The 16968-nt window shown below is 31.0% G+C and overlaps 1 protein-coding gene across 4 annotated transcripts in view; it reads right to left on the minus strand.

Annotated features, from left to right (window-relative positions):
- Positions 1–681: 681 nt before the first annotated feature.
- The window catches only part of Cipc (Clock interacting protein circadian), a 55460-nt gene continuing 39173 nt past the window's right edge, over positions 682–16968 (minus strand). For 3 of the 4 annotated variants that reach the window (XM_036373193.2, XM_014230091.3, XM_036373192.2), the window contains 2 exons: positions 13787–14031; positions 682–4858 (listed from right to left, as the gene is read on the minus strand). In XM_036373193.2, the coding sequence (XP_036229086.1) occupies positions 4116–4858; positions 13787–13952 (909 nt within the window). In that variant the 5' untranslated portion in view covers positions 13953–14031 and the 3' untranslated portion in view covers positions 682–4115. The remainder of the gene's footprint in view (positions 4859–13786; positions 14032–16968) is intronic. The other variant, XM_014230092.3, reaches the window with a different exon arrangement.

Here is a 16968-nt window from a genome sequence, read left to right on the forward strand (position 1 = left end):
CACGCTGATTATTTATATCTACACTTTATAGGATCTCTGCCATTTCCTTTGGTTGTTGCAAAAATCGTGGCAAACTTATTATACCCTCGGGATATAAAAAATAATAATTACTACGTACATAAATTTTGCCAACTTAAAAATATAATATAAATATATTCTGCTTTCGAAAAAATGGTATTTATGTGCAAAATTCTGTATACAATTTAAAATAAAAAACAAATATACAAAAGCATGCTCGTCCTCAAGAAATAATAAAAAATCACAAGATTTTTTTTTTCAAAATAATTTTATTAACGTATATACATATATTAAAGTAAATAATTTTCGACCTAAAACTAAAACTTAAAATAAAGATTTTAGCGCAAGAAAATATAAATTTATTTAATGTCTTATTGAACTTAATGTTTATATAAACTCAATGAAGTTAATAATACATTAATTAATTATATTTTGAACTAATGACTTCTAACAGCTAAAATTATATGGTAACAAATGAACTTTAAATGTGCAGTTGAATTTACAACAAATTTTTTAAATTTTAAAATTATGCAAATTTTTAAATTTTCTTATTTTCTTATGATCTTAACATAATATAGTCTGTTGGAAATAATGTTTTTTAGTTTATTTTCATTAACAATTTTTGCTTCCAAACAGGACAGGAAAATAAAAAAAGAATAAATATTATTTGTTTATTTTTAAGGAAAACGATTTTGAACCCATTCTTTATTCAAGAAAAATCAACAAAACAAAATTCTTTTTTTATTTAAGAAACATCAAATAAAATTTTACCAAACATTCAACTAATAAATAATTTTTTTTATTAAAAAAAAAAACACGTCTTCAATTAATGTTTATATTATAAAAATTTTAAACTCAGTTTTGTGTAAACAATACTTTCTAATTTCTTATGAACATTTTTTATTTTATGTCTAAAAAATAAACTTCTGTGATTATTATAATGAGGTGTTTTATAAATCGAAATTTTAGTGTTGGTCTTGACACACAATCAATCTTAAATTTCTCTTTGACATATAGATTTTTAAAATAAATTTACATGATTTAAAATCAGTACATCTATGTATACCACTTAATTTAATAAGTGCAAGAAGCTGGGTTTTTATTATTCAACTTTTTTTTTTATTAAAATTAAATACATCTAAATATTTAATTATATTTTCTTTTTCTTTTTTTTAATTATGTTAAAACATTTTAAATACTCACATTTTGCGCTAAGCGGATAATCAAACGAAAAACTTATACAAAATTTTAATTAGTTTATAAATTAATTTTATTTAATAACTAATATACAAACTAAAATTATATTATAATGACAAATTTTATAATTTAATGCATATTTGGTAAGTTTTTAAGTATTATTTATTACAAATAATAGTTATTAGGAAAATTAAATGTTTTCACATTTAATTATTTTAATTAAACGGATCATTATTTTGGATCATTTTACAATTTGACTCAACTGAATAAGAAAAATCTAATTAAAATTTTGTATGGTATTAAATATTTCATTTTCATTTTAAACGGATAATATTTAATATCTAATTTAAATTATAATTTTATTTCATTTATTTTTAATTTTCAGGCAAATAAAAGTTGTTAATTGGAAAACTCTCTTTTTAATAATATCAAAAATTATGTGAATTATTTTTGTTTTCAAAAATGTTCAATTTAATCAAAAAATCAAAAAAAAAATTATAAATTAAGTTTTGTGTTTCTTCAAAAATCCAAGGATTTATAAACCAATAGCTATTTTTTGCAACTTAAACAATTAGTTACTATTAACTTCAAATTAAATTAATTTTCTTCATTTTCAAAACTTATTTTTAATTTGTAGCGAATTAATGTTTATACAAATAATTTTAAGAAAATTAAAATAATTTATGTAATATTATTAATAATTTCATGAAAATTAAAATTATTGGTAAAAAACTACTTTGTAAAATACATAAATAATTAATGTGTTTGTAATTATAATAAAAACGTGTAATCAAAAAATAAGTAATTTTTTAACATAATAAAAAAAACTTTTTATTACCTAATTATGAAAATTAATTAATTATTTATAAAAATTAAAAACTTAATTAAAAAACTTAGTATTCATTTTTTATTTCAAGCATTAAATTTTTATATTATAAAAAGTTTTAACTTTTTTTAACAAAACTATTTTGAATTTTTAACGTTAAAAATAATTTTAATTTTTAATTTTTTACAGAGGCAAAATAATTAAAATAAGTAAAATGTTTTTTTTTTATTTCCTGAAATCTAAAATTTTTTAGCATTTGCATATTTTTAATTTTGGCATAAGACAGTTTAAACCCACATTTTTTCAAACATTTGACTGATTTACTTTATTTTTTCATACAAATAAAATTTCTTTTATACTTTTTTATATAGATATATGTATATTTTATAAAATTTGCTGATATTAAATATAATTTTAGATTTTCCAAAAAATTGTCACTTATTTTCATTTATTTAATTTATAAACAATATTTAAATTAAAATTGTTTATTTTTACTTTTTTTTATTTTTTGGCTTATAAAATATTTAGTTTTTAGCATTTGAGCGCCTCCATAAATTTAAAATATTGTATAAAATGAAAGTATTTTAAAATAAATATTTTATTTTAAATATTTTTATTGTTAAATGTTTTTTTCGCTGATCCGACAAACATTACACATCTTACTTGCTTAGTCTATTACATATCATTTTTTACATTAAATTTTCAACGTCTCACTACCATTTACAAACTACGCTCACATTTTATTTACTACGCTCAATAAAATGTTAAACTTTTAGTTACCAATCAGTACTTTTTCCATACAGAAATTAATAATACAAATTCATTAGTTGCTACATATACAATAATCATTTAAAATACTATAGTTGCTCAGTGCTACAAATGCATTTGCATGAAAAATAACAATAACAAAAACGCAATTGAATTTGAACAAAGCTGCAAAGCCAAGCTAGACGCTACGATACTAAGCTTAGAAATATTTGGCAAATTTTTAGGAGCAGCAATGGTTTTTCGTACAAAAAGCATTAATTTAAGACGAAAATGCATAAAAATTTATATTTATATAATTTGTAAGCAAAAAAATGTACTCTCAAATTGAGCAGTGTTTGTTTTCAAAATGTTATAATTTTTTTAAGATTTTTTTTTGTAACTTAAGCGCAAAATTTTGATATTTTCACTTATTAAAAGTTTAATTTCATTGCGTAACAGAAGTAATTGCAGTAAGCGATGTGGGCAACAAATGTGTTATAGTGCTATGAATGATTGTTAGAGAAAATTTTATATATTTTTTTTTGAGATCGCTACAAAGGTAATAGTTTTGCTAAATATGTTTGTATAAATGTGGGCTGAGTGTTTTGCTACTTCCTCCCCCTTTCCCGAACCTCTTTTGCTGTATGCTCTTAGGCTATTGCGAGCGCTTGCCAGTTGTTGTGACTAGTTACATATTTTATTGCTAATAGTAAATGAGTAGTTTCACTATATTTAAATATTTTTTGTATTATTTTTGTTGTTGTTGTTGGTTTTTCTTTAACTTTTCTCTATATGCTATGTGTTATTACTACAGTTAAGAACTAATCATATGTAGGTATGTACATATGTACGAATATATTGTACATACATATGTAGCTGCCGCACATACATACAAATATAGGTATTTTATATAAATATATATAGTTATTTATATAATATATTATATATGTGTATGTCTATGCGTGTATATGATTTGATTTGATTTGATTATTTATAAATAGCGGCAATGCTGTGGTGTGCTTGCATTGTTTTTGCTGTTTTATCACATATTTTGAGATTGAATTGAGGTACGCCTGCAAGTATGCAATGCAAACAGCTTGAGTAACTGCCAACAAAAGAATAACCAAAAACAAAAACACGGCGCGCAAAAGCAAAGCACTCAAATGATGTGTGTGCGGATATCTATAATATAAATGTATAAATGTTAGTTGAATTGTGCATCGCAACATGAAAAAGTGTAGGCAATATATTGCAAAGTGCTAGCAACATGCTGCTTGCTACAATACGTTAAAACTACGCTTCGGCGTTCTCTGGCACAAGCTACATTTTAGGCCTCCGTCGCGTTTTGACTCTGCTGCAATGTTGTTGTTGTTGGCGATTGTAGCGGTGATTCTGTTGAAGGTGAAGGCATGGAAGGTGATGACGGCGTTGACGATATTGTTGTTGCCGGCGAATTCATGTTATTGCGAATGTGTCGATTCTCCGGATTCGCCATCACCGATTGTATAAACTCCGATGTCTCGAGCTGCAGCTGCGCCAAACGCCGTTGCAACAATTGATTGCGTTTCACCAGTTTGATCGTCTTCAACGCTATCGATAATAGTCCTTCAGTTTTCTTTATCTCACACATGCTGGAATATGTATCCGAATCGGTGTCCTCTTCGTCGCTGCCATAATGGCGCTTGTTGCCGCTCAAATTCGTTGTGTGTGATGTGAAAAATTGTTTGTCGCTCAGCGCTGGTGCTGGGAATACTGTTTTAACGGTGCAATGCAGCATTTGTCGTGCTTGGTCGTTATTGTGATAGCGCACGCCGCTTGTTATGGAATGTACTTCACAGTCTTCTTCATCGAGTATATCATTGTCCAGCTCCATTTGTTCGTCGATTATTGCGCGCACCAACTCCGGTCCCCTAGTCGATGAGGAGACGAAATTTTCGGATACTTCGTGTAAATCTTCCTCGTCCTGCAGCAACCGGTCGCCGCGCATCGGCTCTGTATAGGATTTGCCGGCTGCGCTATCGTCCCTGGAGCCACGTACGCGCAGTGTGGATGAGGTGCGTCCGCCTGCCACTGGAAGGAGAAGAGAGGTAAAGAGCATATTAGTTTAGGAAGATTTAAACAATTCCTATAAAATATTTATAACAAAATATTAATATATACGATGCGAACAGCAATGCAGAATCATAAGAAGATGCTCATCTAATTTGAAATACGAAGTGCCAATTCAAAGAAATACGAAAGTGACCTCGGGACCAACGACAACCTCAAATTCATGCGAGTTTCCAATACATTAATGGCAATGACGACCTGGCATAAGAGTCTTGGCATAAAAGGTATATTAGACCGTTTATCTCGAAGAAAGTTTTAAGAAAAATTCGAAATATGAAAAAATATATAAAAAATAACTTACAATAAGAAAACAAATGACTTCAATTAAGCAAATCGCAATCATCAAACGCTCATAAAATTAATGGAAGTTATTGCAAAAACAAAGAATTAAAAAAAAAATAAAAGCAATAAAAAATATTGCCTACCGAGTGGATCACGTGTAGCCAACCAACGCCCAGTATTTCATGCAGCCACATAAACAAACAATCGTCGGTTATATACACAAACTCCTATCTATATATATTATATAATATATACGTACATGCGCCAAGGCAAACGTATTAATTCCGGAAAATGGGTCACAACACAGCGTTAAATATTACAGTTACGTGCGATGCTACCCAGCGTTGCATTTAATTAGCAATATTGCTGTTGATAATCGGAAGCAGGCTGGGGCGCACTTCGGAATGCACAACAATAACAAACACAGCTCAGAATGTACCCACACCCCTTCGCAAATAACAAAAATGCCATAAGTGCGAGTAAATAAGCAATAAAATATGTCAGTCGCATGCAGTCGCCAGCAAGGCAGTGAATGCGTAAAAACGTGACCACACCCGAAGCCAAGGCAGGGAATGCAGCACGGTCAGTTGAGCCGCGTTGAATGCAAAGAGGAAGCGCGAAGCGTGGATTATGGGTTGGTCAGCCAGCAGCCGGCGTACAGTTGTACAAATAAATATGTGCATATATATATAAATATATATATATAAACCTCGTGAATAGCGGTAAAAAGGTTGACCCACTCAAATGATTCATTGTACATTGCTGGCAAGTTTATATTCGTAGCACAAATATAAATCTGAGCGCTCGCTTTTGTGGTTGGTAAATGCGGTGATTCTAACATGCGTCCATTGAATTATAAACACGTTGACCGAGATGAAGAGGTCATCAATTTTCGTTAAGTGAGCGCTACTGGATGAATGAAGTATGTGACTAACGATCATATGATTATGAGTTCGTAACCCATTTGAGGCAAATCTTGAAAGCGTTCGGCGAAATTATTGAAATAGTACAGAAGTGTTGTACTAAAAACTGTACTGAATCTTATTGCCTCATAAGATAGATAGTAGCAAAAACTGCGACCGATTAAGAACAAAATTCGAGTACAAGTAATCTATACAGTCCTCCTGAAGAACAGAAATAATCAATTGTTTGCCATATATTCATAGCGACATCTAAACTATTTGGAAATTGTCAAGTATTATTTTGAAGTATCTTGCAATAATATCACGCCAACATGATCTCATTCACTTACAAATTTTTTTGGTGCTCGTGAAATAGACTTGACTCTTGACCTTAATTTTAATACTTTAGTCAAAGATCATAAACAAATCCATTTGGATGACTTAAAGAGCCGTCGGAATAAGATTTCGCTACGTCACCCTGTCAAAGCTTTCATAAAAAACATAGACTGAACAGATCTCCATTGGTTAAAGTCATGAAGTCGACAAGGTTCTATTGATTCTTTGAGACCTTAAAAGTCGTAATGGACACTCTACAGAAACGACTCGAAGATATAGTTACCTCCTCAAAAAGTGTCAATAATCAAAGCAGAGAATCTTTTCAAGACTAAGAAATTCAAAGCGGACAAAGTTTAGGTCATTATTTAAGTTCATTCGTAACTATGAGACAGAGATATTTAGCCGCTTCAATATTGTATTACCTGCATACCTCTCTTCTAACCACTTTATTGACAGTATTCAAGTGAGTTTACCAATGAAGCATGTGTCCTCTAAAATACAAGTTAGATATAGAAAAAATAGACAGACATTTTTCATTCTGATAAAAATCAACATTGATAACAATTATTTGTTACAACAGCCAGCTGTTGGGTGTTTTACACAGCGATATGCCTGCACCATTTTTTCCTTGTTTCAGCTGGCCCGAATTCAGAGCGAAAACATTTCCATTAATTTTCGTACAAGCCAACAACGCACAATATTTGGTAATTTATATTTATATATTTATTTATACATATATATATTTGTATATACATATATATATCTTATACCTTATCATATTTATATGTATGTAATTATCTGTGCACGCTTGTTTACAGTTACTTTTGCGGTTGCGGCATTTTCGATTGCACATTGAAAAACCGCACGACAAACAAGTCAGCTCAAGTCAAGTGGCCTCGTTATGAAAGCCTACTATGAACTACACACAAACAGGGCAGGTGATTATCAAAAGACCTACGTTCGAGGCATGTGCAAGTCGTTTTTGCAAATCCAGTTAGCTCTAGTTAGAATTACATTAAACAAAATTAAAAGTAAATCACAAACTGGTTGGTTAGTATAGTATTGTGGTTAACCTTTATAAATTAATTGGATTAAACCAATTAATTTATTAGCGGAAAGCTATTGAATATTAAAAGCAGGAACTACTTAACTTGTAAAACCTTAAACTTTTTTCTGATTAATTTTTTCAAAAGCCAGCCAGCCAGCGGCTTGGAAACTTGATCCCGAAAAAATTAAAAGTTTAGAATTATTATTTTTAAGATGAAGGTTTCTATTAATTGTTTGAAAAAAAAATACTGTCGATATGTCAATGAAATAATATTAACATTTCTTCCTCTTTATAAGCTCATATTTACTCTTTAATCAGCAAAACCAAAATTTATGTGCTCGTATGTTTTAAACATCGAAAAAGGACTTTCCAAGCTTATAACCTAAAAGGAAGATGATATAATAAAGGTTTTATGGAAGTAACAAGGTAAGTATGTGTCGCAGTACTTACTTCTTCTTGTATGGTAAGAATGTGAAATACCGCGTTAGCAATAAAATAAAAATATTCAGCTACATTAGCTTCTAACAAGAGTATTGTCATGTCAAAGCTTCGACGATTAAGCTACAATCTTCCCAAAAATAAGGTGTACATACTTCCAAAATGGATATAGAAGAAAGTTCTAGTGGAGTTCATTAGCTGTCGAGTATAGTGAAAAATTTGAAGAGCTTTTCCAACAGTTAAATAGCAATTACTAAATCAACTTTCTTGAAGAGGTGAAGAACTCCAAAACTCTCAAAAATTTTCTCATTTTGCTTCCAAAAAAAATGAATACAATATCTAGTCTGACAAGCACGCTCAATTCTTATGTGAAATTTTCACTTAAATAGGGTTTGTACTTCTAAAATAGGCTCTTCGACCTAACTTTATCTAACAACATTTACATTAAATATGCTCTGAATTTCACATTTTCCCCATAGATTATAGTCTTTTTGCACACGGTGCAATATCTGCTGACTGCTGTACAACGCTCGTCGTAGTTGCAGCGTCAGCGTGCTGTTTTTGCAATTATATTATATTTGTTGATGTTGGCATGAAGCACAGCTGACCTTATGCAATTCCCCATTGCAATGCACGAAGTTGAACACAGTTGATTTCATTGTTGCTTATTGATTTTATGACTTTTCGCTTTCTACATACATACATATGTATATATATTATACTATCTATGGTATATATAGCCCTGCTTAAATTACACTTTAATGTACATGTGTGTGTTACGTTTACAGTAATGTATGTATGCACGTGTGGTGTGGAGTGATTATTGTTTTGCAATTAACGTGAATGCATGTGTGTACGAGTTATATGTGTAAATACTTATGTATGCTTACGTATTTTCTAACCATCATTTGTCATTCCTAATTATAGATAATAACGCTAAAATCGATTTTATGCGGAGAAATTTATACGATAAACAGTAATATTTTCAAGTTGAAGGTCTGAAATGGTTTATGATTCTTGATGTACAAAAAAGTTAATAAAACCAATCGTATTTAAAAATACCCATATATACATTTCGAATAATATGTATATAATATAATAATATGTTTTGAAAAATTATATATTTTTTTAATAAAGATAAGTTACAGAAAATATATTGTGATATAATAAAAATTTTAAATAATTATAACACAAAAAAAAATTTTGTTTGATGAAAATAAATATATAATATAATAAAACATTGAAATTCAGTATTTGAAAAATAAGTAAAAACAAATTATTTTTATTAAAACAGATTAAAAGTATACTAAAACTAAAATTAGCACAATTTAAATTTTTTTTCGAACATAACGGCTAACCAAAAGGGTATTTTAAATAAATTTGAATTTAAAAAAATAATAATTCCAAGATTTTTTCTGTAATAAATATTATTTTTGTACTATTGTACTTTCATAAAAAATCACACAACTAAATAAAATGGTACCACAACAATTACAAAAACAACAAAAAAATTTTAGTTCTTGTATTTTTTGAAGAATTTAGATATTTCTGATATATAAATCAACTAAATAGATTTATTTTGTTTGTATTTTTAAAGAATTTAGACACAATTTATTATTTCATAATTTTTTTTTTTACATTAAATATACCAATAATATTTTACAAATTGTTAAAAAGTTTAATTAAACACTGAAATAAAAATATTAAAAAGCTAGTTTAAAATTATTAAAGTTTATTTATTTGCTAATAAAAACATTAGTAAATTAAAATTATAAATAATTTAATAAGTAGGAGAGCATTGCAAAAAAGTCACAATAAATTATTAACCCTTTTTCGAATTCGTTATTATTATTTATTTATTACTTTTTTTTTTTAAACAATTGAAGGTTTAAATGGCTAGGGATTAGATAAAAATATATACATATATTTAAAATAATATATAATATATAAATAATGAATTATGTCAAAAAAAAATTAGAAAATATAATATCTAAAATTTATAGATATAATAAAAAATTTAAATAATTATTCAATATTTTAAAAAATACTATACTTTTTACCAAAAACAAAGTGTTTAAAATGAATTAATTAGTAAAAGTTAATTAATGCATTAATAATAAAATAAAAATCTTTTATATAACTCTAATATAGTATTACAAGTATCAAAAATATTTAATAAATTGATTAAAATTCTAAAATCACGTAACATTTTCCTTAAATAATATTTACAAAAATTCTTATCAAATTCACGCATTTTCAATCACTTTAATTCAATTATTCAGCAAATGTGACCATAACTCACACACAGCTAGCTGATTGACTGACTCATCACAATCATTCACTTAGCAATGTCACTGCTATATCTGTATGTCTGTATGTTTATGTAATACGTAATCATTTGTTGATTTTTGTAAAACCCCACTACTCAATACAAGCATTTCGCGTATTTCCATTTCTAACTGATACAAGTATAAACTTCACTTTCCACTCCTTGCGCCCTTCAAGCTGTCAAAAAGGCAGCCTATCGATTGCGCCGCTCGTGTAGCTAAATGTGCCAAGAGCAAACTCGTGTTGGCATAAATTAATCGTACAAAAGCTTTATGGCTTGATATTTATAAGTTGCTCCTATTTGCTAACAGGTGAGCAAAATGTTTGCGAAACATACACATACACGCACACACATACTCGTAGTGCATTTGAAAAACAGAAAAAGAGACTTGAGGGAAAACGCGTTAATTATGCTCACTGTGCCTTAGGATAACTAATGGAGCATGTGCATATATGTATATTTAGTGCTCACTTGTGTACATTGTCTAATAATGTGACTGTGGTACGTTTAAATACTGAGTAACATGAAAATATGGATGTATATGGTGGAGTTGCCATATCGTAGATTGTGGATAAGTTATTTTTAAAAAATTCTAAAACTCTCGAAATCAACAATTGCGATATTTTCTAGAAAAAGTGCGAGAAAGTTTCCAGGTATTAGAAAAAGTCCTACAATTATTGATGTAAACAGTTGATTTTTAAGAAATTTCAAATTTATTTGGAAGTTCAAAAAATATTTGAAAAAAAAAACAAATTGAAATATCATATTTTGATTTTATTGTAAAGATATTCTTTATTGTAAAGTTAATTTATTATTGTTGAAGTTAAACGATGTTTGCACATTGTAGCAAAAGCAAAATGTAGTTTGAGAAAGTATCACACACAGTACTTAAAAAAAAGTATACTTTTTTTGTTGGTAAAATTTATATTTGTAAGAAATTCAAACATAAATATAAATCAGAATTTTTTCTTTTACAAGAAAAAATAATTTAGGCAAATTTCTTTAGGTCTCGAAAGAGCTTTTAAATATTTAAACTTCAATCTCAAAACTGAATTATTACTTTTCAATCATTCCTTCACCACCAGAATGATTACAACGCTTCACTAAGAAAAAAATCTCCACTCACTCTACCAAAAAAAATTAAAAGCAATTAATCACAATAATGAAAGGTTACACAATCTGGCAATGCTTACGTCAAGCCATCTGCGTCGCACAACTCTTAAATGCCTAAATAGGCGGACACGTGTGATCAGTTACGCTGTATTTGTCGCAGTCGACGCAAACTTAGCTGCCAACTAACGGTAACCGCCAGCTGTCAAAGGTTTAATTAGATGATTTTTTACTGTGTTGGGAATTTTTATGACAGTAAGAAGCTTTAAAACGCTTAGTTACCTATATACCAAGCTATGCAAATGCCTGTGATTATGAATGCATTCGCGGAAATTATTATACCCTGAACAGGGTATATTAAGTTTGCCACAAAGTTTGTAACACCCAGTAGGAAACGTCGGGGACCCTATAAAATATATACATAAATGATTAGCATGATAAGCTGAGTTGATTTAGCCATGTCCGTCTGCCTGTCTGTCTGTCCGTCCGTCCGTCTGTAGATACGCGAACTAGTCTCTCAGTTTTTGAGATATCCATCTTAAATTTAGCATATCACCTTTTCTCACCAAGAAGCTGCTCATTTGTCAGAATGGCCGATATCGGACCACTATAGTATATAGCTGTCATACAAACTGAACAATTGGAATCAAGTTCTTCTTAAGAACCTTTTGTATTTGTGAAGGGTATTATTGCTTCGGTGCAACCGAAGTTAACGTTTTTTCTTGTTTTTAAAACTTTTCTAGTCATGTGTATTTACAACACCAGTGTGATGTCATTTATTCTGAAAGGTGTGGCTTAAAATAGTTAATTCTGTAAAGTAACTGGAAAATGTATTTGTTGTTTTGAGAATAAAATAGTTCTTGTGTACAATAAAATAAACGTTGCTTTATGCGCTAAGAGTTAGGAGAGCGGCAAATCGAATGAGTAATTTTATAAGAAGCATTTAGAATGATTGTAGCTGAACGATCGAAATCAAGTGCTTGCATGGAAAACTTTTTCATTTAACGGATATCTTCACGAAATTTTGCATGGAAATTTGCCCAAGACAGAGCGACAATCTACGTCCTGTATGGAAAATGTTTTATTTGTGTAGGGCATTGCAAACGAAGTAAATATTTTTTCGTGCTTAAATATAATTTAAAATGTTTTCTTTTTATTTACTTTAAATTACTAATTTTTTATTTATTTTTATTTTTTATTTAGGCTTTAGGTAAAAGCTAATTTATTATTACTATTTTATTTTTTGTATTTTAAGTTTTCTTAAAATTGTTAATCGAAATTGGTGTGTTTTTAATTTTAGGTTTATCATTTCTTCAACGTAAAAAAAAATATTTTTTAATATTTTATTCAAAACTTATTGCCTCTATTTGAATTTTTTATTATTAATTTTTAAACTTTTAAATTAATTGATTTATTTTTTCGATTTTTTATTTCCAAATATTTTCATTTATCAAATAAATGTAAACTTTTTTACGATACATAGTCAGCAACTCACATCAGGTTTGCTTGCGTAACACAAAGTTGAAAAAGGAGTACATAACCAAATGACAGTAATTGCATTTACGTAATGAAACAAAACAAAAAAAACAAAAACAACAAGTACATCGTTGCAGTAAATGTTACGAATGACAGCAAATATGCACGAACAAAGAAAGTTACGCGCCGATGGTTTGCAACCGCGTATGACAAATGAATTTCTTAACAATTTGCTGCTATTTTTCATTTTCTTGCACTTTCTCGAATGTGGGCGTACAACAAATCATGAGTCAGAAAGTTGGTACAAACGCTATGTAGGAAAATATTTTTGAAAATTCTACTTTAAACAAAGAACTGCAAAAATACTGTCGCTTCTTTCCACTTTCCGTGAAGGCACCAGCTACGAGTTAATAAAATCAAAACAAATTTCATATATATTGTATTTATAAATACAAAATTGGCAAATACACAGCGTGACTATACTAAATGTTCGCATCTATATAAATTGCCACAACACTAATAACAATCGCCTGAAAATGGTCAAATATGCAAAAGTTGAAAATGAATGCAAAAAAAGCGAGGAATCAAAAAAATAGAAACGTGAAAACGAACTGAATAGGAAGGGTAAAGAGCACAGCCACGTGTACCGTGACAGCAGCTAAATGAACATTACGCAAATGAAATTAACATTTCAGGCGAACGACAATCGCGACGTACAACGAATGCATTTCCACACCACAACGTGGCATTGTAAGCACGCCAAGTCAAACTGGCGGCTAGCTCTCAATATTATGTAGATGAGCTTGATAAGCGCGCTTATGTAAAATCAGTTTCATACGCTCACATGCCTTTAGCATATGGTGTCGTACGCGTGTACATTACGTATACGCCATGGCAAGCCGCATGCGGGTTAATTAGTTGCTTAGTAGTTTGTAACACAAACAAACGCACATCAACGTGCAACTTACCATAATTTATAATGCTAGATGTGCCACTGCCATTTGTCGCACTGCTGCCGGGTGTCGCTAGCGTTGACAATAATGCGTTCGCTGCAGCATTTGGCTGGCGGCGTATTTCCTTGAGACTAGCGCGTATTTGGCGTGGCTTCTTCTCAGAACATATTGTGGGCGCCATAGTAGTTAAGCTTCAGCTGTGTAATTTAATAATTAAAAACGTGTCTGTTGTACGTGTTGTTGTTGTGCCTACAGTGTGTCTGCAAATAGAATTGAAAAGTGAAAAAATTCATTGGTTGGCATGCGTATAGAAGTTGCTATAGAAGTTCAATTAAATTAAATGTATTTTATTTCTTTAAAGTGTATTATTACTGTAGAGGAATACGGAATCGTTTTTCGTATGAGTAGTAGGATTCTTTATCCCCTATACTTTTCACCACTCCAAAACAACTGAAAACAACTGAAAACAACTGGAGAAAAGACAATATGAAGGGAAATCCCGGCTACACAAATCGGATCTGCAAAACAAGGAGGAGGGAAGAGCAACCCAGCTGCCATCATAGAAGAATCTCAGGACCGATATGAGAGTATATCACCCAAATGAGACAGGCAGAAGCGGCGACACCATACAAAAACTCGAAATGCCATACGAATCGTACCTAATTGGCTACGCGGACCACATTGAAGCAGTAATTACAGTCCGAGACACAGAAGAAGCGCGATGAAAACTGATACAAGCATGGCTTGATACCCCTCCAACCCTCGCAACCTCCAGCTCACTACGGAAAAAACAGAGCTACGACTACGGATATTATAAGGACACAAAAAGCGGTGAACTACCTAGGCGTAAGACTGAACCCCAGATTAACTCTCTGGGTACAAATCAAGCACGCCGCAGGAAAGGCAGCGAGAATCACCTTCCAACTCAGCAGACTAATGGCCAACATAGGAGGGGCCAGCCAAAAAAAGAGAAAGCTCCTAATGTCAACGACTATCAGCTTCCTATTATATGGAGCAGAGATCTGGACAGATGCGCTGAAAAAGGATAACAGGCATAAGGTAGTGGCCAGAGTTCACCGCACTGCAGCCCTCAGAGGTGCATCAGCTTACCGAACAGTGTCAGGTGATGCAATATTAGTTATAATCAGTAATACCCAAATTGACCTCCTGGCATGCGAAACGAAAAAGCTGTGAGAGTTAAGACAATGCCTGAACATAGCAAGACCTAATTAGATCAAATAATGAAGAAATACGATATCAACATGGCAACAAATATGGGAGAGTGAGAGTCGCGGCAGATGGACGGCGAAAGTCATAAGAGATCTAAACTTATGGACAAGTCGTAAATCCGGAGAAGTCGACTTCTACATAACGCAGCTACTATCCGGTCACTAAAGACGACGCTGAACGCACATTCTTTAAATGTGTGCGATGGCAAACAGAAGCCGTAGAAGACCTATTCGGCCCAATAACCGTCGACAACTGGTGGAGAGCGAAGTTAACTGGGGGATTATTCAGAAATTAGCAACAACTTTGTTACGCAGCAAGTAGCGGGACCTGGACGCAGGTGCGTAGATGTAAATCCCTCAATGAGAAAAATGGAACGATACCCTGCAACTGTTCGCTAGAAGGGGGGTTTTTAGTGACCTGCAAGTGGTACATACCGTTGCTGTGACGACAGCACTGATGACCAGAAGTAAAGGCTTTTTTTCAAATAAATTCAGTTGTTAAGACAGTTCAGGATTATATTCGAAAAATATATCAAAGTAATCACATATTCGCTATGGACACACTTGAAAGTGATTCATAAACACAAAGCCTAAAACTCGCTGTACAAAAATCTAAACTTTGAGAAAATGTTGTTTTTCTATTACAGGCCAATAATCAGCTTGTCTTTGTCACCCAACTTGCTGACATTGATCTTTATCAGCCCATCCGGAAACAGCTGGAAATTTGTAATAAATATAATATCTAAATGCACGCGCAAACAAAATGGTTGGTATGTTAAACCTGGGTCAAACAATCAGTAAAGGTATAAGCGTTGAATTATTGTTATTTTTATTTCCTTTTCTAACTGTTTCTTTATGAGATATTCGATTATTTACACTCGTGTGCACTTAAATCGTCGACTTTTGGACAGCGAAAAAATAAACACACGCATACCATGTATGTATGTATGTATTAATGTTAAAAGCCAAACCGATGTAAACATTAAAGGGCAAAGTAAACATGCACAACAACAGCAATAACTAATGAAAACAAATCGAGGTGCACTCAATAGACAACATTGACATCAAAGTCCATGCTTGTATATTATATAATATATAGATGTATATATATACATACTATATGTTGAGCATCTTGGCCTAGAAAAGAAAAACGAAAACTCTTCAAGTGAACTCATTCAGACATATCTACATAAATGTAAATTTCTATGACGAACGGAAAACGACGGCACGTGTAACGTCTGCACATATAATATAATAGAATTTAAATATTATGTACAAGTATTCAACGCGAATCGTCTGAATCAAATGCACATTAGATAGACATATATTTCTATATGGGCATATGTCTCGAACTGCTTTAGTTCTTTAAAATGTTATGTCGATTGTTTCTATACACACTTATGCAACCCTTAAAAATCCATACATCTGTTGTTCAGAGAAGATATATGAGTGTAAATTGTAGCGCTTTTTTGTTTTTGTAGAAATCTCACACCACAGACCGAAGACCTTTTAAAGAAACTATGTTATTACTTGTAAACTTTCGGAAAATTTTGCTACGGTACGACACCTTTAATGGTGACAAAACCAGACGGGGTACGATTGACCCTCAATGAAGATAACAAACACACTAAGTCTATTTGTCTCAAGGTCTGAGAATTGTCGCTTCGACTGCAGATGGGGATAGAGGTGAAGTGATTCTCTTTTATTCTGGAATGCTTAGTAAAGAAGTGCTTAAAAGATGTGAACGATAATACAAAAGCTGAAACGGCTGGGCCATTTTATTCAAAAATCTATATGATTTCAATACGTATATCGTATATACCGTAAAGTCATTATGAAAGAAATTAAAATTACCTGAGTAATTATAGTGATGACTTATGTCTAACGTCTAAAACAAAGGTCACAGTGCTTTTTTTTTTTTTGGATTGTTAGTAAAAAAGACGAACATCTGCACCGAGAAACCGTAAG

Source organism: Bactrocera oleae, chromosome 2 (genome assembly GCF_042242935.1).
Source record: "Bactrocera oleae isolate idBacOlea1 chromosome 2, idBacOlea1, whole genome shotgun sequence".
Lineage (NCBI taxonomy): Eukaryota > Metazoa > Arthropoda > Insecta > Diptera > Tephritidae > Bactrocera > Bactrocera oleae.